The sequence below is a fragment of the Dromiciops gliroides genome, chromosome 3, assembly GCF_019393635.1.
Source record: "Dromiciops gliroides isolate mDroGli1 chromosome 3, mDroGli1.pri, whole genome shotgun sequence".
In the NCBI taxonomy this organism is placed as follows: Eukaryota; Metazoa; Chordata; class Mammalia; order Microbiotheria; family Microbiotheriidae; genus Dromiciops; species Dromiciops gliroides.
The window spans coordinates 581,293,598-581,321,029 of record NC_057863.1 but is presented as its reverse complement, the minus strand read 5'-3'; the positions used below and the strand labels follow the sequence as shown (position 1 = coordinate 581,321,029).

Below are 27,432 nucleotides of genomic sequence, written 5' to 3'. Positions count from 1 at the left end.
CCCTCCCTTCCCCCTCCTTGAGATGGTAAGCACTCAGATATAGGTTAGACTGTGCAATTATGTAAAACATTGCCATATTAGTCATTTTGTATAAGAAAAAATGATTAAAAGAAAAAATGAAAGGAAGTGAAAAATAGTATGCTTCATTCTGTATTCAATCAATATCAGTCTTTCTTTGGAGGTGGTCAGTATACTTTATCCTTGGTACTTTGGGATTGTCTTGGATCATTGCATTGCTCTCACAACTTTTCATCAAAAAATATTGCAGTCTCTGTGTACAATGTTATTTTGGTTATGCTCACTTCACCATACATCAGTTCATACAAGTCTTTCCAAGACTTTCTGAAGTCATCCTATTTGTCATTTCTTATAGCACAATAATATTCCATCATCATCATTTACCACAGCTTGTTTAGCCATTCCTCAATTAATGGGCATTCCTTTAATTTCCAATTCTTAGCCACCACGAAAAGAGCTGCTAGAATTATTTTTTTTTTCAAATAGGTCTTTTTCTCTTTCAGGCATGTCTTTGGGATACAAACCTAGCAGTGGCAATCTGTGAAATTCTTTGGAGGCTTACCTAGTCCTCTGGATTCTCAACATTGGCAAGATCATAGCATCTTCTTATCTCTATAAAAGAAGGGCCTGAATGAATGCATGTGACTGAGACCCTTAGACATTCTAAATTAGTAAATTGGTTTCCTCAGGAACTAAAATCCCTTCTTTCCGCACAAATACTCATAGTGAGAATGGAGACTGGCTTACAAGTTTACTTTATCATATAAAAGAGATTTATATAATGAATTGTCTGACATTATAAAAATTGTGAGATTATACCTAGAATAATATATTAGAGGATTTTTTTCTTTGAAGAAGCTTAAGATCAATAAACCATAGTTTTAAAATTTTTAGTTTTGTCTTAGGTATTAATATGCAACACCTTAAGATAATCAGGTGAAGTGTAGCAAGTTGTTTTTTTCTGAATTCCAACTGAACTCTTGTATTAAAAGTATGTGTGAACCTTCAGAATATTATTTTTTCTACATTTAATGATTAAATTTTTACTTAAGAAAATGTTTAAACTAAAAAAGGAAAATGATGAATTAATGCTTTCTAGAAAGACCTTGTATTTACTTAATAACTACTGAAGATAAATGTTTTTATTTATTATTAACCAACCAATTCTCCAACATGGAAAATAACTATAACCTTCTCTAAACTGTAAAGAGTATAATTTATTATGATTGGTAAAACTGTAATTTGACTTACTCTAAGTTTTGAACTGAGGTATAACTCTTTGAATGTTGTTAAGTCAGTGTTCCAGCATTCCATGTAAGTGTCAAGAGTTGCTTGAAGGAGGTATGATCTGAGAAACACTGCAGGTAAGATGTAGATGATTGGGGAGGTTGAGAAAATGTCCTTACCAAGGGAATGGCAGGAGCCTCTTGACTCAGTTTCCCCACTGTGCTTTTTTTATGATTAAGAAGAATTCAGACCTTGCTAAATCTGAGCCTGGCTCTGAAACCCTGTGAATAATGTAGCATGATTGGCTGTTCCATAGAACATCTATGACTTTTACCTGAAATCAAACAGAACTAAGGGAGTTTCTATCCTGATACACCTACAATAGGCCAATCTGTGATTTCAGGGTTAAGCCTGAGGGAATAGCCCTGATATTGTTACAACTGTGTCCTTCCACTTTATAGCAGTTTTCTCTTATAATAGTGGAAGAACTACAAATGTTTTATGAAGAAACTATGGATAAAGTGCTGGTCCAGGAATCAGGGAGACTCATTTTTCTGAGTTCAAATTTGGCCTTAGGCACTTACTAGCTATGTGACCCTGAACAAGTAAGTCACTTCACCCTGTTTGCCTCACTTTACTTATCTATAAAATGAGCTGGAGAAGGATGGTAAACACTTCCAGTATCTTGGACAAGAAATTTGCCTGCTGCTCTGCTAGCCCTTTGCCCTTCCCCCCTCAGCTCTGGTTCCTGCCACTTTCACATGCACCTGCTGCCACTCCAAGTGTCCCTCCACCTGGTCCTCACCTTTCAGCAAGTCAGGTGGAGCCACCTAGCACTGTGGCCATTCCACCCAAACACACTTCCATGGCTTCTACAGCCAACAGGCAGTCCTGTAATTTTGATTCTTCCTGTTCCTGGCCTTCTAAATTAACCTCAACTGAAATTCTAGCTTTAGAGAGAAAAGAGAACCCTGACTCCATCCTACCTCTACAGGAGATAATTACTCATGATGGAAGTCATAGTCATATTTTTTATCTGTTTTTACTAGTGATTAAATGCTTTTCTTAAAAAAATATTTATTTAGAATTTCCCCCTACTTTACATGTAAAAACAAATTGTAACATCAGTTTTTAAAACTTTGTGTTCCAATTTCTCATCCTTCCTCCCTATCCCTCCCTTAAGAACTCAAACAATTCAATATAAGTTATACATGTTGAGTTGTGCAAAACATAGCAGACAAAAATAATCTTTAGAAAAAGAACTAACAATAACAAAATATAATTCCACCTGTATTCAGATACCATCAGCTCTTTGCATTTTTCATAAGACCTTCAGAGTGGTCTTGGCTCATTGCACTGTTAAAAATAACTAAGTCATTTACAGCAGCTTACAATACTACTGTTTTTTGTATACAGTACATTTCACTTTGCATCAGCTCATGTAAGTCTTCCAGGTTTTTCTGATGGAATCTCACTCATCTTTTTTTTAAATAGTAAACTATACTTATATAGTACTTTATAGGGAGATATCCTTACAAAACCCCCATGAGGTTGATTATTGCAACAACAATAATAGCTAACATTAAATAGTACCTTATACCTGACGAAGAATTTTCTTCACAATAGCCCAACAAAGTGCCATCACCATCACCATCACCATCACTGTCATCTTACATTGCTCTTGCCTCTGCTTCAAATTTTTTTCCATTACTATTGCTGTGTTTCCCTTCATCCTATTTGCTCCCCATGATATTTACTCTATTTTCTATCTTCTTTTACACTATCCCTTCTCAAAAGTGTTTTGTTTCTGACTGTACCTCCCCCAATTTGCTCTCCCTTCCTTCATCCCTCCACCCTCATCCCCTTCTCCTCCCACTTCCCTGCAGGGCAAGATTATTACTATACTCACTTGAGTGTATATGTGAATCCCTCTTTGAGCCAATCCACATGAGAGTAAGGGTCATTCACTCCCCCACTCCTCCCCCATCTTCCCCACCACTCCATAAGCTTTTTCTTGCTTCTTTTATGTGAGATACTTTACCCCATTCCACCTCTCCCTTTCCCTTTCTCCCAGTCTAATCCTCTCATCCCTTAATTTTATGGTAAAGATGTCATCATGGGGCAGCTAGGTGACACAGTGGACAAAGCATCCACCCTGGACCCAGGAGGACCCATGCCCAAATCTGGCCTCAGACATAAGACACTGCCCAACTGCATGACCCTGGGCATGCTACCCAACCCAGACTGACCTAGAAAAAAACAATAAATAAAAAACCAAATTCTTTACAGATATCATCCCTTTATAATCAATTCACACCTGTGGCCTCTGTCTAAATTTATTTCTTTCAGCTGCCCTAGTACTGTTCTTATGAGTTAGAAGTATCCTCTTCCCATGTAGAAATGCAAACAATGAGTAAGCGTTTTTGGAAAGGAATAGCACATAAAGACACTGAGAGGGAAAACAGAGGGAGAAAAGAAAAAGAAAAAGAGAAAAAAACAAGAAAAACCTACTCAAGTACCAGAGAAAGAAAAGGTAGAAGAGATCAGAGAGGAGAAACTTAAGCTGAATAAAGAGGTGCAAGGCAAGTATCAGGTACTAGACACCAGCACCCCTGAGGACACAAACACAATCCACAGTATTTAACTTCCATACAGGAAATTTCTAGTAAGCTGAACCAAGTGGCAGACAGTCATCATCAGCCTTTGAGAACCTGTTTCTATTGCCATAAACAGGGTCATATTTTGCAAGAGTGTAGAATAAGACAGCAAGATCTTATGAGGTTTGGGGACCTTAGAAGCTCCCAAAGGGGGTACAACCAGAAAAATTCCATATTCCCTCAGAGGAATAAGGTCAGTTCAAATGCTACATAAAGATAATTTTTGGATGGTGCATCCACATTTGGAATTAGTTGTATGGGTTTTTATTATCATAGAGATTGTCATTCTTTTTAAATTGTGTTTTAACCTGTATTAGAATATATTCTGATTTTTCACAAAGGGAAAAGCATCTAGATACTACATACTACATTCATGCTACAGATAAAGAATATGTTGGTGATTATATAGTTAGCTTAAAGAAAAATATGGGATTCATGGACAGCTTCCATTGATTCCCAAGGTGATGTGATTTTAATTATTTTGTTTTGTTTTGTTTTTGTGGGGCAATGAGGGTTAAATGACTTTCCCAGGGTCACATAGCTAGTGTCAAGTGTCTGAAGCCGGATTTGAACTCAGGTCCTTCTGAATCCAGGGCCAGCGCTTTATCCACTGCTCCACCTAGCTGCCCCCAATTTTAATTATTAATACACTGATGGAAATTATGTAATAATGAATAATGTCAGTCATTTATATTTATCATATCCTATCTATGTGATTGTAATTATATACTTGTAGTATTATTTGGAATTATCGTATATTACAACTATATCCTGAGTCAAAAAGCAAATTCACACTTTTTGCTATCATCAATTTCCTCAATTGTTACAATTCATTTGAGCCTTGGATTACAGGAACTTATCATTTGAGGCATTAATTGATTTTATTCGGAGTCTATTCCTGAGTAGCCCTGGTGCCAGTGACCCTGAAGGGCTTCTTCTACACACACATGAAAAACAGGTGGTAAACTAACCTGGGAAAGGCTGGGAGAACAACATTTCAGATGTCATATGATGACCAAAGTATTGGATTTGGCCTTGATATCTGTTACCAGTTATGTTAGCTTCTTTAATTTCTCATAATGGCATGAGGATAATTAGGCACATGATGCAAAGAGTGATGAAGCCAGGATATAAATCCTTTTCTTAATTAATACTACAATTGTCTCAGTCCTGTATTAAAGAAGGGTATATCAGCATAACTTGTGGACTCTTGCAAATGCCTTCAAGAGACATCAACTTTTGTTAGAAGTTATTATAACTGAAAATAATCTGATAACTTTCATATGACATTTTCTCAATTCATCCTCCACATGGGGGATTACAATAATATTAAGTTTTTTTAAATGTTCTAATTTTTTTATTATATCTTGAGTTTTATATGTAACAACTGGACAATACATAATTGTAAAATCTCTAAAAGAGTCTGAATTTCCTTAGATATTTGCTTTTGTGAACTCTCATTATTTGATTTGGTTATTGGCAAAGTTATTTAAAGTTGTGTTAAGATCAATTTTGTAGGAAACTTTCCAGGTGAGGAGACTTTCCAGCTGAGCATCAACACCTAAAGACCCTGAGAAAGACTTCTTTGCAACCACACCTGAAACCACACCCAGAACGAGAGCTGCATCCAGATGACATCTCAGTTATCATATGGGATTTCCAGAGACTTAAATGGACATTTTTCTTTTATTTCACTTTTTTCTGTTGCATATGCTATTTGTAATCTCTACCTCCTAAAGGGGACTATCCCCTTTAGTTTTTGTCAGTGCCTCCCTCAAATTTTTTCTCTTCTTTTATTCCCCCTCACATTGTTAATCATCATTAGTCCCATAGTTAAGAACCTTTTGTAAAGTATTTGTAATACTAGTTATTGCTTCATATAAGGCAACTATTTTAGTTTTTAAAGAAGCACATGGGGGATTGTGAGAAAATAATTAATAATGGACTTTTTGGGGACCCAGGGACCCCTCTACTCAAAGGATTAGCTCAGGAACCTTACCTGATCTCTTTCAAAGCCAGCCCAGAGTCAATAGAAATGGAAGTCAAACTCTCAGTAAAGGGTCTGTCTTTCATTAGGCCTTGAGCTCAGCACAGTACAGCTCATTTTGATATGGACCACCCTCATATCCTATAAACCAATAGAATCAAATGATGCTGCCCAATTAGCTTTGAACAGTGTGTAAGAGCACCCTCTCCTCTGGGCCTTGGGAGGCTTATTATCTCTGGTCCTGGAACCCCAGGGGAACCAGCCACACATTCTCTCTCCAGGCCCCTGGCTGGGATTTTCTCTATCCAGATAATGGAGGACTTCTGAACTCTACTTTGGAGCCATGTGCTCACTCTCTGTCTCTATGGTGCAGGGAGCTTTCAGCTTGCCTTAAATGCAGTCAACTCTTTACTAATATTTAATATGGTTTAATAATAAATGCTTGCTGCCAAAACTGGTGCAATGGCCTCTAATTTATAAGTAGCATTATCTTAGAAACCCCAGCTAACTTCCCCCAATAACTTAGAACAGCCAAAGGCTTCCCCTCAATATTTCAAATGACACAGGACCCAGAGACCCAGTTTTAGACCATTTCTTCACCACCACCCCTACATCTCCACCCCTACCCCACACATACACATACACACACACTCCAGAAAGCCCAAGGGAACAAAACAAATGGAGATAGATTCTTTTGTGTGGCTCACTGAAGGACTGATGGGATTGTAGGACACCTAGGCTTTGTCCTTTGGGAGAGTCTGTTGCATACTTCCCCCTTATATCTTCTGTAGAGCTCATTTTCATTTGGACCACCCTCAGATCATGTCAACTAATGGAATTGAATGATGCTAACCAATTAGCTTTGATCAATGTATAATGACTCACCTCTTTCAAAAGAGGATCAAAAGCCTTGACCACAGGATCACAATAAGTTGCTTGGTGATCACTCTTCCATGTAGCCCTTGAGATCACATGCTGTCTCTCTGAGAGACAAAATGGGTCTGGGGCTTTTGTGCTGCCTGTGCTAAGTGCCATGGGTCAATTCTTTACTAGTATATAAGGTATTAATTAATAATAAATGCTTGCTGCACAAACAGGTGCAATAGCCATTAATTTATAAGTAGCAATTAATTTAGAAAACAATTTAGCCACAATAATTTAAAAAAGCCCACAAAGGACAGAGCCCTTTTGATTCCAGACAATATCTCTATATAAAGTAATCAGTTTAAAGGATGTGGATCACACTCAGACTGAGCCAGCTGGCTTGCTTCTAGCTGGGTATAGTCTTGAGACGGACATGGAGTTTGAATTGCAGCATTTAATAAAAGGGGAGATCTGAAGTTTCCCATTATATTGTTCATTCATAATTATTTCCCACAACATACATACACACATCTGTATATGTGTATCATGTATTCAGAAATGAGTTGTTGTTTTTTTGTTTGTATGAGAAGTGTAATGTGACTCACTTGGCCAGAACATCAATTCAAATGTTAAAGATTATTATTTTTTTAAAAAAGAAAGAAAAAGATGAGATATCATTGGGAAAGTAAGTAAAAGCCAGGATTTGCAGTTGTTCAGTTACGTCTGACTCTTCATGATCCAATTTGGGGATTTTCTTGTTTGGAGTATCATGTTATTTCCTTCTCCAATTCATTTTACAGAGGAGGAACTGAGGCAAACAGGGTAAAGTGACTTGCTCAGGGTCACAAGTTAAGAAGTGTCTGAGACCAGATTTGAACTCAGAAAAAAGGAGTCTTCCTGATTCCAAGCCCAGTGCTCTATTCACTGGGCCACCCAACTGTCCCAGGATGACCAGATGGCAGTATGTTAATCCTTAAGAAATGAGTTCAGTAGGTTCTCATTATTCCTAGGTGTTCATCCTCCCATTGGGTCCTCCCTGGACATCAGGCAGCAGAGGGAAGCTTTAAAAAAGGTGGAGGAGAACTTGGCAGAATAGCAAATGGGCAGAGAGGTGAGTTTGGAAGTGGGGCAAAAAAATGGCTTTCCAGTTGTAGGAGTTTCTTGTGGGAAGGAAGGATAATTGCTGACCCACAGAGGCTACAACATTCTCTTCCTTCCCCTACAGGCCCAAGAGGGGGAACTGGTGTGGAGTTCTGGGGGATGCCTACCTTCTAGCAAAGCTAAAGTTGGGTGGGTGATTTTCATCATTGTGAAAGAGGATTGATGGCTTGTTGTATAGGAGGGAGAGTAGGATTAAATTTGCAAAGAAGGTCACTTAAAAATAAATCATTTTTCCAGAGAATGAGCATAAGAAAAGGAGAGATCCTCTAAAACTATTGAACAACAAACATGTATTTAAAAAAAAGTTAATGAGAATACACAAGGTACAAATTAAGAAAAAGTAACATTTGGGATCGCATTTTCTTTGACAAGGCTGCTAGACTGATGGATTAAGGAAATACAGAAGACTTAATTTACTTAAATTTTAACAAAGCGTTTGAGAAAATTTCATGAGCTATTTGTCTGGATGAGCCAAAGAGAGGAATGCAAGACAGTATCTAGCTAATTGCAGTTGGAATTGGTTGAATGGTTAAACTCCAGAGTTGATGTCAACTTGGAAGAACTGCCTTAGTGATTTGTGCATGGGACTAGTGTTACTATGAAAGAATAGATGGAAAAAGAAAACTATGCATAGCAAGAAGCGGTACTCATGAGAGAGTCTCGGTGTTGGGAGGCAGAAGTGTCTGCCCTCTCTCTTAAAGGAAGCTTAACTTTTTTTTTCTTTTTGGGGTTTTGTTTTGTTTTGTTTTTTTGGTGAGGCAATAGGGGTTAAGTGACTTGACCAGAGTCACACAGCTAGTAAGTGTCAAGTGTCTGAGGCTGCATTTGAACTCAGTTCCACCTGAATCCAGGGCTGGTGCTTTATCCACTGAGCCACCTAGCTGCCCTGAAAGCTTGACTTTCTTACAAGTCATCCTTTCTTCAAGAGAAGAGATTTAACTGTTCTTCCAAAATGGCTACTGACAAACATATGAAAATTAAAATGAGCTGGCATCTTAGGACAATGTAAGGAACCAAAGAAGGAAAGAAACATACATTTATTAATTACCTACAGTGTACCTGGTTCTGTGCTAAGCTCTGTACATGTATAATATCATTTTATTCACAAAACAACCCTAGGAGGTAGGTGCTGTTATCTCCATTTTTTAATCAAGGGAACTGAGGCAATTAGAAGTTAAGGGATAAGCCAAGGATCAGCTAGTAAATATTAGACCCTGAATAGTAGTAGTCTCTTTCCTTCTGAGTCTCTGTACTCATAATTAAAATCACTGCAACTACCAATCCCTTCTATGGGCACATTCAAATTGGCCTTATAAAACTTCATACCTTGAAATGCTTTTGTTTTCTAGATATTTCTTTTATCCATTCCCAATTTAATCCTAGCATTCAACTAAACAGAACTGCCACAGAATTGAATAAATATCCATATTTTAAAATATCTGACATTTACAGAGAAAATGACAAAAAATTGTTTGCAGGCATAATAGTCTTTTAAAATAAATTTTTATTGATTTGTTTTTTCCCTAACCAGAATTTCTCATATTATTCTTCCACCATCATGTAAAACAGAGCCATTCCATATAACAAATAATATTTATTACAGAGGGAAAAAATGGGAAGAGGAAAAAATCAGCCAAACTGATCAACACATTGCAGAAAAGCAAGGTGCCACACCAGTTGCCCTCCCACCTCTCTAAAGGTGTAGGGTGGGATTGATTGTCTTCTCACATTTCTTCTTTGGGTCCATACTTATTCCTATGAAATTGTAAGTGTTGTCCTGAGAAATTCCTCCTCTAGGAAGAGGACTGAGGGAAGGTAGCAGATAACCGAGTTATTTCAGGCTTCACCAGACTTGAAGGACAGGCAGATCTAGAGACAGGCATTCTTCACAAGCCACAGGCAAAGCTTGTCAGGGCCTTAGTCTGAGTTGGTCATGGAGATTTGTACTGAAAGATGAAACCTCATGTACCTTACAGCAGGCAGAAAATAGGACAGTATACTGAGTGATTGGAGCTGCCCTAACTTCATTTAAGTGGTAAGAGCAGAAGCAGGATCCAGAAGCCAGTCTTTGCCAGTCTGTAATTTGTGCCAAGTCTGGGGATACATGCAAGGATGTCATGGTTTTGATGTAGAGTCTGTAGAGGGTTTCAGGAAGAATATATATATAGTATCAAGATAATTATAAGAAGTAATATAGCCAGGGAAAATCCGAAAATAATTATGCAAGTGAAACCCCAACAGCAGGAACAGTCAGAGCTGCAGGGGCAGCAATGTCTTGGCTGGGGCTCTGAGGTTGATGTGATTACATTGTCCACCTCAGAGGGGTTCAGTCCTTCTAAATCTTCATATACAAAAGCCAGGGCCCATTGGCATTTGCTTTCTGGCTGAGGGATATCCATCGAAATGTCCTAGCTTTGGGCTCTTCTTGTACAAGACCCCAAAGAGATGCCTGGTCCCGAGGCAATGATTTCTTTCACCACTTGCACCTGCAGAGAGAAGGATTCATGTCAAAGTATATTTGATTGGCCAAAATATCAATATGGACTCAGTCAGTTACTGCTCTCCCCAGAGCTGTTTTGGCTGTTGGACTGTAATTTTCTGACTTATCAGGAGTCTCAGCTAATGACATCCCCTTTATCTGGCAACCAAATTCTTTACTCCATCTCCACCTTTGGAGGCTCAATCACTGATATGGGGATCACTTTGCTTTGTCAGTTTTTTTGTGGGTGAGTTCAAACATCTTACAGGTGAGAAAGAGGAAGCAAACATTGTACATTCCTTTGGTCTGTGAAACAAGAATTTGTGGATAGGGCATTTGAGGAGGGGGCAGAGTTAATTGGTCTCAAAATCTGAAGAAAATGATGTGGAAAATGTCACTGTGAAAAGGAATGAAATATAGTTATTATTAATGTTTAATTACTTTAATGTTTGAAGCATTAAGAAAGCCTGTCATTATATTGTCCTTTTGTAACCTCTCTCCCAAAGCCCATTGCGCTGTGGGACTCTGTTGGTGGAGGTGAATGACCTCTGCCATCTGTGTGTGGGGCTGAGTGAGGTTGGCAAGATCAGAGAGAGCTCCAGATTTTGGGGGAGTCCTTTTTGAAGCTTTGAGTTGCTTCAGGAACTTCTGGCTTCCAGCCTCAAGAGAAAAGATGGAGGCCAGCCTTACTTGAAGTTGCTGAAGGAAAAGACTCTAGGAAGACAAGGGGAGAAACTGATAGGGCAGCTAGGTGGCTCAATGGTTAGAGCTCTGCATCTGGAGTCTGGAAGACCTGGATACAAATGCCACTTCAGACACTTACCAGCTCTGTGACCCTGGGAAAGACACTTAACCCTGTTTGCCTCAGTTTTCTCATTTGCCAAGATAACCCCAAATGGGATCAGGAAGAGTTGCACATGACTGAACAATGATAGTCTCAGTCATGTCCCTAACCCCAGCTTGCTATATTAGGAACTTTGGGGACTTTCCCCCTGGCTGAGACCCAAGACTCTCTTTGAGATGAGTTACTTCACTGACAATGGGAAGTATGACTCTGTATGACTTTTACCTCTATTTCCTTTACTCTGGCTTCTCTATTCTCTGTATATCTTCTCTCATTTTTGTTTGGCTACTAATTTGGATAAAGGAGTTTTCTTGGTTAAGTGCTATGGGTGTCCATTGTGGAACTGGTAGTTGATGGGAAAGGAGTCAAAGATAGCTTGGAATTCTCCTTCCCATGCCTCTAATTAGACAGAAGAAGTTAGATGGAAACTTTGTATCCCCAGTTACTTGCATACAGTAAATGCTTACTAGATGCTTCCTGACTGACTGAGTGCCTGCCTGCCTGCTGAGTCTATAGGTAGGACCTGCCAAGGAAAGCAATTGGTGATGGATCACTCCAGTGCTTTTGAATGCTGGCTCAGGACCTCCCCAATAATACAACTATACCCATTGACCCTAAGCCAAGACAGTTCATAACAATGTACCACTGAATGCAAATTAGGACACTCCTGCCCTTCTGACTTTTTCTGATCCACTGTTAGCATCAGGTCAACCTCAAGACCTCTATTCAGTCTCCATGTAGTTGCACATTTGATCCTGACAGCCTGCCTCAGTTAGGGGATCATGGAGCTATGGCCAGGTCATCGGCTCTGAGGCAAACCCCCTCTGTCTACTGACTCCAAGTCTCCTCAACAGCCCAGCTCTCTCCCAGATATGCAAGAAAAAGGGCATTTCTCCAGGAGGAAACCTACTTTGGATGTCCTGCTAGGTAGTGCAGGCAGGAACACAGCTCCTACTGGGGTCTAGGCTCTGATCAGGGATTTCTCAACCAGAGCCACAACTGGGCTTTTATAGATGGTTTCCCAGTTATCTCCACCCCTTTTCCATTCACTGAAGAAGGTGTGAATTACTATCCTCATAATGAGTGGTAAAGTAGAAAAATCCCTTTATCCCCTCTCACCCAGGACCACCCCTCAGTGGTTAGTTACATTCCCAACTCAGCACCTCATTCACTTACATTAAACTCTGAGCCACTTTCTGAGTGCATCAAAGTGTTCACTCCTCAGAAACAATAAAGAAGGTGTTTATTCCCTTGATCATTTCATCATAGCAGTCTTTTAATTATTTACTAAGTGTAAGGTACTTAGTAAGTGTAGGTATTTTACTAAGTGTAAAGTACAGGGCAGATAGATTGCACAGTGGATAGAGTCCTGGGCCTGGAGTCAGGAAGAGTCACCCTCCTGAGTTCAGATGTGGCTTCAGACATTTTTTGAATGTTAGCCAAAAGACTTCAAAGTGGAATAGGAGATGGGGGCTTACCTGTGTAAGGGACAGACTTCATTCTCTTCAACATTCTGAAAAAATTTCAGAGCAGACTTTACCTGAGGGCAATATATTCACAATGCCTTTGACCTAATGGCAGATATCCTAGAGCCTGCTTGAGTTACCTTTTGTAAGAATCTATTGAGGTTTGGGACCCCCATCTTTGGCTAAAATTAGAAAGTTTCAGGTGCGCCCTACTGGGCTCCCTCCAACATATATCCCTTGCTGAATATTCAATCCGTTTTCTCCCTGATATTATACCATTGAGGACATGACTTTTTAAGAAAGAGACAATATGGATGTGAGAAAATAATTAATAATGGATTTCTTGGGGGGATTCAGAGATCAATTTCAGTCCTTTCTCCTCCATCCCCCTCCCCTCTACTCCTGAAAGACCAGTTCTTGGGGAACTTCAGCAAATCTTGTCTGGGACAAGCCCAAGGGAACAAAAGAAATGCAGATAGACTCTTTGTCTAGTTCACCTAACCTGAATGACAGTCATCTATAGAGTTCATTTTAAGGTAAACCACTCTCAAGTCATATTAACCAGTGGAATTGAATGACGCTAACCAATTAGCTTTGAACAATGTATAATGATGCCTGTATCAAAAGAGGACAAAACTCTTGGCCTAAACAGGGTCATTCATTCTTTGCCCTCTTTACCCCCTCTCTTGGCCCTGAACCATCTCTCTTGGTGTGTTCTCTTCCTCTTAGGATAGGGTAGGTCTGAAGGTCTGAGACCATGAGAAGTTAGGGAAACACATGGTCAATAGTTTATGGATATATAATATTAACTAATAATAAATGCTCACTGCCAAAACTGGTGTAATAGACATTAATATGTAAATAGCAATTTAATTTATAAAATACAGTAGTAGCAATTATTTTAGACAACACATGGTACACATTCAAAAGGACAACAAGGATGATTAGAAGATTGGAAAATCTGCCACTTGAGGTAGGAATAGTGAATTTGTAACTTGCAAAAGAAGACTTGGCAAGGGCATCACCTAGAGTCCAGTAACTTACCCCTGCCTGGGGCTTACCGTTAGGGATATTAGAAGGTCCACTATGTAGTAGCAACCTGGTAGGCCTGGGTCCAGTTAGGGATGCTCTGGCCCTGAAGGTGACACTCTGATGATGGAGAAATATGGTTGATCAGCTTGCTAGGGTTACTTAGAAATTACTCTTTCTTTGGAAAAGCAAAGTAGTTAATTAACCAGGTAGTGGTTATTCAAACAGGTGATAAAACAGACATGTCAGGGACACCCAAAAACCTGGGCACCTTGAAATTTATAGCATGAGCTTAGTTGGGAGCCAGTCATGTGTGCTATGTGATTAAGACAATAATCTCAATATAGGAATGTGGCTTATTTACTACTTTATGTATACCACTCCCTAGATAGCTAGCATCATCATTTCCCAAACTGCCTTAGCTTTTCAGTCATAAGTCTCTCCCCCCACTCCCTTCTCTCCTCAATAAAACTATCACCTTCTCCTTTGTTCAAGGAGTTGAAGTTTAGACTACTCTCAGCCATACCTCTATATGCTGACTGATGAAGAACATGCCATAAATCTGTTCCTCCACGGGAGTTAAAGTTTAGACTTCTTCTCCCAGCCATACCTCTGTGTGACAAATAATAAAACGTTTACTTAAATTTGGATTGGATTGTGTGGGCAAGTAATTCTTTGAAAGAGGAATATTTTCAGACACAATTTTGCAGTAATAACTAGATAATGAAAAAAAATGATCTCTGAAGTACCTTGGATTGTGTGAAATTGACCTGTAAGCAAGTAGACCAGTAGACACATGTATTCCTCAGGAAAATGGTGAGCCAGTTTGTCTTGCTAAATGAAAACAGATGGACTGCCCAAGTGCTTCACTGCTATCTATCCTTCCCTCTAAACCCCAGCAGCCCAAGCTATTAAGAGAACCAGAGCATGTTGAGTTTTTCCCTCTATGGAAGGTTCACAGAGAGGCATGCATCAAGAATGGTAGAATAAGATAGTATAAGTGTTGGGGTGGGGATGAGGATGGATATTCAACGGTGAAGAAAATAGTTATAGAGATGATGTAACAGATCCAAAGCAGGGTAAAATGAAAATTCACACTTTAAAAATGATTACAAAATCATTTGGTTTCCAGTCCTGAATTTTCACATCGATTTTTTCATAACTTGACTCTAACTCTGTCTACCCCAAATGCCTACCACCTGTTTGTGTGGCATTTTACATCCATCTCATGCAGTCCTCATGACAACTCTATTTGGTCACAGCTCACATTTCTCTAGCATCGGAAGATTTGGAGAGCCCTTGCTGGAGCTTAGTACAGCGCCTATCACATAGTAGGTGCTTCATCAGTGTTGATGGACTGACTTAACTCCCAGCAGTCATGTACAGGAGACAACACAGGTCCATCATACAAGGAAAGAAATAGAAGTAAGGGAGGGCTCATACTGAATGCTCCTTTGGACTAGCTCTTCTTTAAGATACTTTCCAGATCTAAATGGAGCATTGTCTCTAATTTGTGGCCTTGAGTTTCAGAAATACTTATGTAAGGGTGGGAATGGGAATCCCCAACCTAATAAATATGAAACAAATAGCCAACACTTTTATATTGAACCAATCAGTGAGGGCTATAAACTCAGAATGGACTTGGTCATTTCAGATAATGTTTCATCACTGAATAAAATCAGAGGTTGGCTGCACAAGGAATGCATTTTAATTGGTTGAAAGAATCAGACATATCTCTGGTCTTGTGTACATTGTGCCAGCAGATTCTAATAGGACCGTGCTTGTTGCAAACCAGTCTGGTGACAAGGGAATAATAGCCTTTATCCTCCCATCTCACACCTCATTATAGCCCCTCCTCCACCTTGATCAGAGAAGACCTGGACTTCCCTTCTACAGCAGTAGCTGAATCCCCAGAGCACCAGAAGCTATTGGCAATGTCTGCACTGGAAGCTGAAAGACAGAATAAGATATTAGTCATACTCAAAAAAGGCAACTTTAGTATACTACAAGGACAGTGATCCTCAAAGCCCAGTAGAGTCATACCCAAGGGGAACTTCATGAGGATTCCACAAAGGGAGAAAAGGACTTGGAACAGCCCAAGTCATGAGTTACCCTCTGGTGATGTGTACTCTCTAGATTGAATCCACTGTCCCCAGGGACCTTGTGTGTGGGAGAGAGTGCTCTTGCTTAGGAATTCTATCAACTCTTCTTCATAGACTACTTCATTAAGTGTTCTCTGTCAAAGCTAACTCTAGGTGGCTGATTGATAATCAGTGGGGAACACCTAAGATCAGGGCTCATGAGCCTTGGCATTAGAAGCCACAACCTTGCCTCACAATTACCTCTCAGACCTCAAAGGGAGAAGTAGTCAGCTGCCCTCTGGGATTCCAGCCTACCAAAATGTATGAGACATGGGGGGGAAGACTACATTTCACTATGTTTGTGTTGTTTCCTCTGATAGAATGTAAACTCCTTGAGGACAAGGATTCCTTCATTTTTGCTGTTGCATTTCTAATGGCTACTATATTTCCAGATATAATATTCATTTAACAAATGCTTCTTGCATGATTCACTTTCTGAGTCTCAAATTTCTTATCTATAAAATAGGATCTAGCCAGGGGTTGCAGGTGAGAGTAGTGGAAAAATTAATTAGTCCCAAATGTTGGTTGAATTTAAGGTGAAATTTCACTTCAGAAATTCATCTATAAGTTATCACTATTATTAAGTTATTGTTAAATTATCTTACTATTTTCTGAATGTCATACTTCATTTCCATGATAGCACTAGCAATATCATAACCCCCAGGAAGAACACTAGTTGACTTCTGGGCATTCAACCTGCAAAGGGGGAGAATAAGCCTAGGGAGTGAGTGGACACAGAGGGGGTGCTACTGTTTTGGGGGGGGGGATTTTCAACCTGGATGTGTGACTAACTCACCCAAAGTATTGAAGGCTCATCATGAATCTTGTAAAATAAAAAGAGATTTATTAGGAGAGTGTAAGTAGCTAAAATTCTAGCTAGTCTGTCTAAAATATCTAATGAGTGGTCGCCAATAAATTATAAGCTTTATCAAGAGTTAAACTTTTAAGCATTTATTGAGGAGAATAAGAATTTGGTGAAGAGAAAGAGAAAGAGGCCTAGATTCAGCTGTCTATCTCGGGGAGCTACAGTTCTGTTCCACTCTCCATGAGAGTCTTGGTGAAAAGGAATGAGAGCGCCAGCCTCGCCCCCTCTTCCTCCCACAAGCAAATGTCACTTCCTGATGCCAGAGAAAAGCCACATGTCTTGCCCTCAGGCGCCTTCTCATGGCGGAGCTTTCCTACAGTAAGTCTTCGGCAGGTGGCGTCATTCCAATCGTTACAAGAGGAATATGGCCAGGTACAGATCACCATGGTGACTGTCCCATTGGAGTAAGAGAAGACCTGGGCTTTTTTATCTTTACAAAGCAAAGGAAGGGAAGGCAATTACAAGGCAAGGGGAAAATGCAAAAACTAGGGCCTGATAACTAAATTGGGGATCTTTGATAACAGGGTATCTGAAGAATATGCAGCATCCATCCATATCCTGCGTATCTACTTTCAGACCTTAGTATTACTTATCAGCATGCTGGGGTCATCTGAGGTGGGAGAGAGAGCTGCTTTGCCCTCAGTCCTGGGGGTTGGGGTCTTTAGGTTTCTTGTGGTCCCACTGAATACCCACAACACTACATTTGTACAGATTATGACTAAAGCTGAGTCCAGATTGTTTTCTTCCCCAGCTATAAGGAACCTCAGAGTCTAACACCTTCACAACCTGAGTCAGGAATCCCCTATATCACACTCCCAAGGCTTATGTAAATTAAGGAGTATGAGAGGTGGCAACTCAAAGGTATGAAGGCCTCATGCTGGCCCCTAAGCCCATCTCTGCCCTTCAATGCCAAGTGGGCTTCAGTGCCAGGCAGGTCATAGCTCATTCTCCTCCATGAAATCCCTTCCAACCCTTGACAATAAGACAAACTCTAAATATGAAGACATACCCTATACCCATAACTAGGCCTTAAAATATTGTCTTGAATTGAGAACACCTATAGTTCCTGCCCCTGAAAAAATGTAGATAAAATTGAAGAAGCGGCAGTAACATAATGCAATAACAATGGTGGGGGGGGGCAAATGTTATTATCCTCATTTTATATGTAAGGAAAGAGGCTGAGGTGGTTGAGTGATTTACCTAGGACCACACAGCTATTCAATGTTTGAGTCTTCTCTTCATGATTACAAGTCTATTTTTCACTCCCCTCCCCCAGCCCATTTCTCTTTTGTTTGGGGCAAACTGCCTCAGTTTACCCAAATAACTCAAGGAGACCACCAAGTCAAGCAGAGACAGATTTATTACATTCTTGCAAGAATGGGCAAACTCAATAAATGAGTCGCAATAGCTAATACATGCCTTGAGCTTTTATAGTAATGTTGGTCAGAGGGAAGTCCCCACACACACTAGGGCAAGCTCACAATCTAATATCCAATCCTGTCTCACCCAGGGTGTGTGCTTAGCTCGTGATCAATGTATGGAGACAAGCATACGTGTTCCAGGAACAAGGGGGAAAAGGGAAGGGGGAACAAGGTCAAACTGAAGGAAGAGGGAACAGGGGAGTGACAGTGAGAGGAATCACAGTTCCCACTGACTCCCCCCTCCCCTTTCCCAGCCCCTAGTTCTAAAGATATTCAACTTGAATAATAGGAAGAGTCACTCAGGTGTTTCAGCATTGTTTTGTAGTCATGTTAATTTTAGAAGGATGAAGGGTTAAAATTCATCTTGGGCTATGTTGGGAAATCAAAGAAATAGAATAAAGAATAAATGAATAATCCATTGTTGGGACCCTAGGGTCAAGGGGATTCTGTTCTGAGAAAAGGAAACATGTCACTTAACATCTGGTCTCAACTTAATGCCACATCCTGTGCTGAGCCCCGTGATCGCCTGCCCTTTCTTCTTGAGTCCCAAGTATTGAATTGGTGGGCAACCTCCCCGACCCACTCAACAGGGACTGGGGTTCTGACACATGATGGATTCTAGATAAAACTAAGATGTAGCTGACAAGTGGGAAGACTGAGCAGAAATAAAAATACTGTTAATTGGCAATAAAACTTAAAGGAGACAGTGAGAATTTGACAAGCAAGAAACTTTTAAACTAACTATACTGGGGCGGGGCTGGGTATCTTCCAGACCCCATCCTCAGAGTTTAATCTGACTCAAATCCATAATCATCTCATACATTTTCTTATGCTACAGTGAAGGAATTCTTAACCTGAAGTCTGTGAGCTTTTAAAATAAAATTGATAATTTTATTTCACTATAATTGGTTTCCTTTTTAATCTCATTTATTTTATATGTTTAAAAACATTTTGAGAAGGGATCTATAGGCTTCACTAGACTTCCAATTGGATCTGTGACCCAAAAAAGATTAAGAACCTCTGCTCTGTAGGGTTTACTTGTAACCCTGGGGGAATGATGTATGGAGTAACATTTTTGTGTTTGTGAGGAAATAGAAAAACAATGTGATCCTTTCCTACTTATATCCCCTCCCCTATGTCAGGTAAAAAAACAAGTGGGGAATGTAATTGATCAATTGATTCTGTAGTAACCTGGGTGAAGCCTCCCATGTCATCAAAGCACTTCCTAATTAGATCAGGAGCCTGGTGATACAGAGTAAAAAAACAGCTATAATGATTTCGTTTTTTTCTTTTTTAAGAAAAAGGGATTTTATTGTAAAATGTGATAAAGCAATAATGCCTTCTGCTGAGCTTCTGCTTCATCGTCCTAAGTAAAAAATAATGTGACTGGGGGTAGCTCAGGAGGACCTGAGTTCAAATCTGACCTCAAACACTTGACACTTAATAGCTGTGTGACCCTGGGCAAGTCACTTAACCCCCATTGCCCTGCAAAATAAAATAAAATAAAATAAAAATAATGTTACTGAATTTCTTAAAAAGCCAAAATAAAACAACGGCCCAATCATGTAGACTTTGCCACTTTAAGGTCCTCTCTCTTTTTTTTTAAGGTCTTCTTCTCTTGATCCTTTCTGGTTTCCAACTGATTGCGTGTGAGTTTCTTCATCCCTGGGTTGAGCTGACTCATCTTCTCTATAAACTTTTTTCTTCTTTTTTTCTTTTATATTTAGAATTTTATTTTCTAAAAATTACATGTAAAATTCAAATTTTGACATAATTTTTTTTAAACTTTGTGTTCCAAATTCTTTTCCTCCCTCCCTCCCCACCCCCAAGAATTCAAGCAATTCAATATGTTATACATTTCCACATTAGCCAGGTTGTGAAAGAAAACAGGCAAAACCAAAACTTCAGATAAAGGAACTACCAAAAAAAATTATGCTTCAATCTGTATTCAAATACCATCAGTACTCTCTCTGTAGATGGATTGCATTTTTCATAAGACCTTAAGAGTTATCTTGGATCATTGCATTGCTGAAAATAACTGAGTCATTCACAGCAGATCATCTCACAATATTGTTGTTATTTTGTATATATTACATTTCACTTTGCATCAGCTCATGCAGGTCCTTTCACATCTTTCTGAGAGCATCCTGCTCATTTTTTAAAATAGTAAACTACATTAGGGCCACTAGGTGGCACAGTGGATTCAGGATTCAGTGGATTCCTGGATTCAGGAAGACCTGAGTTCAAATTTGATTTCAGACACTTGACATTTACTAGCTGTGTGGCCCTGGCCAAGTCATCTAACCCTCATTGTCCCCCCAAAATAATAATACAGTTATTTTTTTTTAATTGGGGGAGGGGGCAGCTAGGTGGTGCAGTGGAAAAAGCACTGGCCCTGGATTGAAGAGGACCTAAGTTCAAATCTGGCCTCAGACACTTAACACTTACTACCTGTGTGACCCTGGGCAAGTCACTTAACCCTCATTGCCCTCAACCTCCCCCTTCCCCCAAATTTACTGGCCACCGGCAGAAGCAGCAGCCACCACTGAAGCCTCAGCCACCGCCACCGCCACCGCCACCCCACGCCGAGTGCCCGCCGTGCCTAACATCGTGCTGTTCAGCAGTAGCTCGCACCAGGACCTGTCCCAGAAAGTGGCGGACAGGCTGGGGCTGGAACTGGGCAAGGTGGTCACCAAGAAATTCAGTTACCAGGAGACCAGTGTAGAAATTGGTGAAAGTGTGAGAGGGGAAGATGTCTACATCATCCAGAGCGGCTGTGGGGAAATTAATGATAACTTGATGGAACTTCTCATTATGATCAATGCTTGCAAGATTGCATCATCATCTAGAGTGACTGCAGTGATCCCATGTTTTCCCTATGTCCGACAAGATAAAAAAGACAAGAGTCATGCTCCAATTTCTGCAAAACTTGTGGCCAATATGCTTTCAGTGGCTGGGGCTGATCATATCATTACAATGGATCCCCATGCTTCTCAGATACAGGGTTTTTTTTGCTATTCTGGTGGATAACTTGTATGCAGAACCTGCTGTCTTACAGTGGATTCGAGAAAACATCGGAATGGAGGAACTGTATCATTGTGTCTCCAGAGGAGCTAAAAGGTACTATGGAAGGGGCATGCACAACTTCTTGGAGTTTAATTATGATCTTCAGCAAACTTTTACAAGTTTTTCAAATTAAGTTGTCACAGTGATGTAAATAGAATTCTAGAGATTACAATACTTATAATAAAAGTTCTTATTGATGCCAAAAACAAAACCAAAACAAACAAAATTTACTAAACTACATTTATATAGTAGTACCCAGCAAAGTAAGTACCATCCTTTTGCCATCATCAATCAATCAATCACCATCCATCAATCCTTATCATCGTCCTCATCTTCTTCATTCAATCATTACTATCACCATGATTATCATCAAGGTAAAAGAAGATAGAAAATAGAGTAAATATCACGGGAAGGGGATAGGATGGATTTAACAGTAGTAACTGTGAAAAAAATTTGAAGCAGAAGCAAGAGTAATGTAAGGTGATGATGATGCTGGATTGATTGATGATTAGAGGAAGATGAGGATTGAGTGATAAGGATTGATTAAGGAGGAGGACGGATTGAACAAGAGGAGGGCTGATTGACAGTGATGAGGATTGACTGAGGATGATGAGGACTGATGGGTGATGATTGATGATTGACAATGATGGCAAAGCATATGCTACTTATTTTGCTGGGCTATTGTGAAGAAAATTCTTTGTCAGGAATAAAGTACTATATAAATGTTATCTATTACTGTTGTCATGATAATCAACCTCATGGGTTTATTGTAAGGAAATCTCTCTTTAAAGTACTATACAAATGTATGTAAATGTAGTTTACTACAAAAAAAAATGACCAGCAAAAATCCCTGATCAATTTGTGGTCAATGAATGAGGAGGTAGGTTGAGAGCTCTCAATTTGATCTGGATTACTTCCTGGATTTGAGGTGGGGTGGTAGGCAGAAATGGGGAGAAAGAAGGGAAGTCAAGTGAGAAGTGAAAAGTGACTGAATGACTCAAAACAAGGTCCTCATCTCTAATCAATAGAATGCCCTCCCATCACCAAAGAAAGGTCTCCTTCCTTTGCCTCTCCCTTGCCCACTACCCTGGAGGTTCCTAACTTTCTGAGGCTAGAGGACACCTTTCCTTCTTTGCTAGGTCTTGACTTGACCCTGCCACTTCATACCTCCTCTCTATCCCTACTACCTTCCTCTCCTTTTACCTTCCTTCCCAAGTTGTAATGTGCTTCTACAAAATACCCTGATTCACCTGTAGGCTCTGGCCCTAATCCTGACCCTTCACTATAACAGACTTACTGGTATCTCAGCTCTCACTCTTATGCTGTTGCAGTCTTTGCCTGCATCACTCCTCCGTATCTCTTCTTTGAGGTGTTCCAGAAGCAACTGAGGGCTTCAGTTCTGGTTGCAATAGGATTCAGGCAATGACCAGTAAGAGGAGAACAGGGAAAAGTTGGCAGAGGAAGCCCCAGCATCTCAGGAGGGGGTCAGGGAGTCATGGGAATGACTTGGACTACCACAGAGAAATTAGATCCTTGGTGAACTTTGTGGTAAAAATAATGGAATTTTGCAGACTGATTGAGATGGGCCACTCCTGGCCTGTCCTGAGTGACATGTGCTGATGATGTCAGCAGGAGAAACCAGTCTCCACAGGCAGTTTGAAGGACCTCCCCTTTTGGGGGAGGGAGAGTAAATGCTCACTGAGGGGAGCTCACTCTCTTTCCAGAGTCACTTTCTTTCTGGTGGTGTGAGCTGCAGGAGTGGGTAGAAAGACGTTTTTTTCCCCTGGCAGTTTGTCCTGTGGGCCCTGACTGCAAAGCTGTTTCCCATTAAAGCTATGGACCCCAGGTGGTGAGTTAACATAAGAGCCTTCCTTGCTCTTTTGTTTTGTTTTGTTTTGTTTTAGTGAGGCAGTTGGGGTTAAGTGACTTGCCCAGGGTCACATAGCTAGTAAGTGTTAAGTGTCTGAGGCCAGTTTTGAACTCAGGTCCTCCTGACTCCAGGGCTGGTGCTCTATCCACTGCTCCACCTAGCTGCCCCCATTCCTTGCTCTTTTGAATTAGCTGAACTGGAAGTGAATTTGGGGATTGTATAGACTTAGGTTAGAGTTTGGGGAATTATCCATTTTTCTTTTTCCCCATTCTCTTGTCTTTGATTTTATTAATTTCACCTTTGCTGTTTATTTTATTACCATTAATAAAACCTGATTTGTTTGTGGAAAAGAGGCTGTTAGGCTCCTTTCTTATTGGCCTGGGAGAAATATCGAAAAAGGCAGTTCGGAGGGAAGGGAGCTTTGGGCCTAGAGGTCCCTCATTATTTCCTGGATCCCAATATTACAGCAAGCCACTCAATTAACTCTCCCTATATTAAATTTGGCCCCAACAACTTCATAGGCCAAAGTTACCACAGACAAGTCTTCAACTTCAGGGCCTGAGGGTATCTACTGAAATAAGTTGAGACTGGGTTCTTGTGCAAATCTCCAAAGTGATGGGCCTCAAAGGGAGCAATGATTTTTTTTTTCTTTTATAGAGATAGCCTTTATTTTAAGCATTCTGCATTGTAAATTTAAAAAGTCAAATGTCAGATTTCATCAGGTCAATACTTGTTTAAAAGAAAAATGCTTTTGACTAGTGAGGACAGAAAGGAAATAATCTGTAAGAGTGGGACAGAGGCAGGTCAGTGAACTTTTTATTTATATAATTTTTTGTTTTTCTATTGACCATCTCAAATGAACACTTTGCTTCTGTTTCAATTCATCCCTAGCAACAACAACCAAAGGTCTTGAAATCAGAATATAATTCTTAGAGATAGATAAGGGTATCAGAAAATAATCAAGCTTCTTGTATTCTGAACAGAAATGGAATAGATGTTGAAACTGAATTAACTATTCAGTTCTCTGCATTTTCCTCAATATACATAATTAAATTACCCATTTTAAAAAGTCAGTGTACCCCTTTTAAACATCTCTTGCATGTATAATACTTTAACTCTTGTAGGGCAAATGAAAGAGCCATTAGAACTGCTCCAAGTGTTTGACATTCTTCCAATATAAAATAGACAAGATAGATACACTACTCTATGCAGAAAGCTCTAATGAACAGATGGTCCCAGGGCTGAAACAATGGACACATTGAGCTAGGGGTCCAGAGGTGAAGTTGATGGGTTTCCCCCAAGTGTTTCAAAGCTTCTCTGCCCACCAAGTTGATCTCATACTTTATTTTTTTGTTTGTTTTGTTTGTTTTTTTTAAGTGAGGCAATTGGGGTTAAGTGACTTGCCCAGGGTCACACAGCTAGTAGTTAAGTGTCTGAGGCTGGATTTGAACTCAGGTACTCCTGACTCCAGGACCGGTGCTCTATCCACTGCGCCATCTAGCTGCCCCTGATCTCATACTTTGTACTTGTCTTTACCATTCTCACCAATGACACAGACATGGTTTAAGTCCCTGAAGTATTCATTGTAGTCCAGGGCATATCCAACAACAAATTGGTCTGGAATTTCAAATCCAACAAAGTAAGGTCTGTATCCCACACTTCAAGGGATCCTTTTCACCAGCAAGCTGGCTACTTTCACCATCTTTGGATTATACTGCTCGATCAGGGAAAGCAAAGTCTGCATTGTTTTCCCTGTGTCCACTATTTTTTTTTTTTTGGTGAGACAATTGGGGTTAGGTGACTTGCCCAGGGTCACATAGCTAGTAAGTATTAAGTGTCTGGGGCCAGATTTGAACTCAAGTCCTCTGAATCCAGGGCTGGTGCTCTATCCACTGTGCCACCTAGCTGCCCCTTGTCCACTATATCTTCAACAATCAGGACATTCTTTCCAGTTAAGGTTGAGAGATCATCTCCCCCAACTACTTTTATGTCCCCTGTTGACTGGTCATTACAGTAGCTCTTCAATCTGATAAAATCTACAGTCACAGGAATTGATTGATCATTATTCCTGCTGAGTGCCTTGATATAATCCAGCAAATCAACAAAGAATTGATAGCCATCCTTGAGGACACAGAGGACAGCCATGGGGTGGCCTCCCATCTTCTTCATCACATCTTGCGCCAAACGTTCAGTCCTGTCCAGGATTAGCCCATGAGGAATCAATACTTTTTCTAGATCTTGGGCATAATGCTTAGGGATACAAAATAAGTCCAGCTCATAGCCTGGGCCATCATCTTCAATCACTGCTGGGGCTGGTGTTCTCCATGATGGTGTGGGGAGCTGGGCTGGGCCAACTGGGTTTCAGCTGGAGAAGAGGAGAGAAGACAAGGAGAGGGAGAAGGAAAAGGGGGAGAAAGATAAGAAGGAAAAGGAGGAGAGGAAAAGGAGAGAGGAAAGAAGATGATTAGGAGGAAGAAGGGGAAGAGGAGGCGATGCCCAGGCAGTACTTCCTTGTCAGCTCCAGCTTCAAGCTGAATCTCAATGGTTTCTGTTTCACCACTGGCACCTACAGAGGGAAGGGTCAGTATGAAAGTCACTGGGCTTAAATAGCAATATGGGCCTGGCCAGTGGCTTTTGCCTTTCTTTGCCTGCACTATCAGGGAGTACTACCTAATGACTCCCCCCTTTATTCCCTCCTCTAGCCTAACCATTTGATGCCTAACCACTGAGAGGAGGAGCACTTCATTAGGGAGCTTTTCTGTGCCTTGGATTCAGCATAGCTTGTAGGTTGAGAAAGTGATGGCAAACATATTCCTCTTTCTGGGAGATGGAGCAAGAAAGAGAAGAAATCAAGGATGGCTCAATCTCTGAGGAGAGGGTAGAGAAAGTGGCCCTCAAATTTGAACAAATCATGTGGAAAATGTCAAGGCAAAAAGGAACAAAATATAATTATCATGACTTTTGGATTACTTTAAATTTGTTAAGAGCAGCTAGGTTGGAGGAGTGGATAAAACACCGAGCTTGGAATCAAGAAGACTCATCTTTCTGAGTTCAAATCTGGGCTCAGACACTTATTAGCATGTCATTTAACCCTGTTTCCTTCAGTTCCTTATCTGTAAATGAGGTAGAGAAGGAAATGGCAAACCACTCCACTATGTTTGCCAAAAAAAAAAAAAAAGCTAAATGGCACCTGGGTCAGTTGGACACCACTGAAAATGACTCAACAAAATTTTTAGATTTGATTTTAGTTTCTTTCTCTGTTGCCCTTATTTTTTTAAGCCAACTATTTAGCTACTCTTAGTTCAACAAGAATGATCCTATAGGAAACTGCTCTTCACCATGAGGGGAAAAAAATGTCTTTTTTTGGGGGGGGGGGTCAAGTGACTTGCCCAGGGTCACACAGCTAGTAAGTGTCAAATGTCTGAAGCCGGATTTGAACTCAGGTACTCCTGAATCCAGGGCCGGTGCTTTAACCACTGCGCCATCTAGCTGCCCCCCCCCCCCAAAAAAATGTCTTTTGAGACCTGATAATACCCTGCCCTATGGAATGCTTGCCTACCTGTGAATTCACTTGGGCCAACAAAAGGAGGTAGTATACTCCAATTGAAAGACCCTTGGAGAAAGTTCAAACTGAGGAGGTGGGTTTGAATCTTGCTCTGCCTGGGATCTTCAGTAAGTCATCTATACTATAACTCTCAGTGTCCTCATCATTAAAATGAGGGAGGTTGGACTAGGTGGCCTCTAAACATTTTCTGAGCTGTAGGACTCCAAGTGTTTGATCTTCTTCTGATCCTGGAGTCAGTTTTACAGAAAACCTCCTACTTTGCCTTGCTAGTTTCCTAGGTCAAGTCAATCTGCTCTTGGACACATGCAACTGGAAGAAGATTTTATACATTTAAGAACATAATTCTGAAAATGGGTCTGTAGGTTTCACCAAATGGCCAAAGGGATCCATGATACTGCAGAGTTTTTGGATTCTATCTCAAGACCTCCCTCAGAATTCAGCTATACCTAACCTCCCCAACCAGGACAGTCTAGAATATCACTCTGTTAGAATCAGGACACTTCTACCTTTCTGAGTGGCCCTAACCTAAATAGTATCAGGCTAACCTTAAGACCTACTCTTCTCCATGTATTATCCCATTTGAACCTGCCATTCTGCCTGAGTTAAGGAGATGTTAAACTTCCAGATTTTACAGATGAGGAAACCAAAGTTTGGCAGAATAAGAAACTTGCCTGGAATGATGGATCAATGAACCAGGCACTTTTTCAAGCCCCATATCTCTAGTGACTCCAAATCCCCCCAACAGGCCAGCTCTCAATTTTCACAGATAGGC

The 27,432-nt window shown here is 40.4% G+C and overlaps 1 protein-coding gene and 1 pseudogene across 1 annotated transcript; one reads left to right on the top strand and one right to left on the bottom strand.

Moving 5' to 3' along the window:
* Positions 1-1,909: 1,909 nt before the first annotated feature.
* LOC122747997 (ribose-phosphate pyrophosphokinase 2-like) lies at positions 1,910-22,651 on the top strand. The gene is given in 6 exon segments (XM_043993744.1): positions 1,910-2,138; positions 5,864-5,962; positions 20,690-21,165; positions 21,167-21,231; positions 21,233-21,279; positions 22,557-22,651. Coding segments are annotated over 6 exon segments (1,011 nt in total).
* Positions 22,652-24,608: 1,957 nt separating this feature from the next.
* LOC122750012 lies at positions 24,609-25,421 on the bottom strand (annotated as a pseudogene).
* Positions 25,422-27,432: the final 2,011 nt, after the last annotated feature.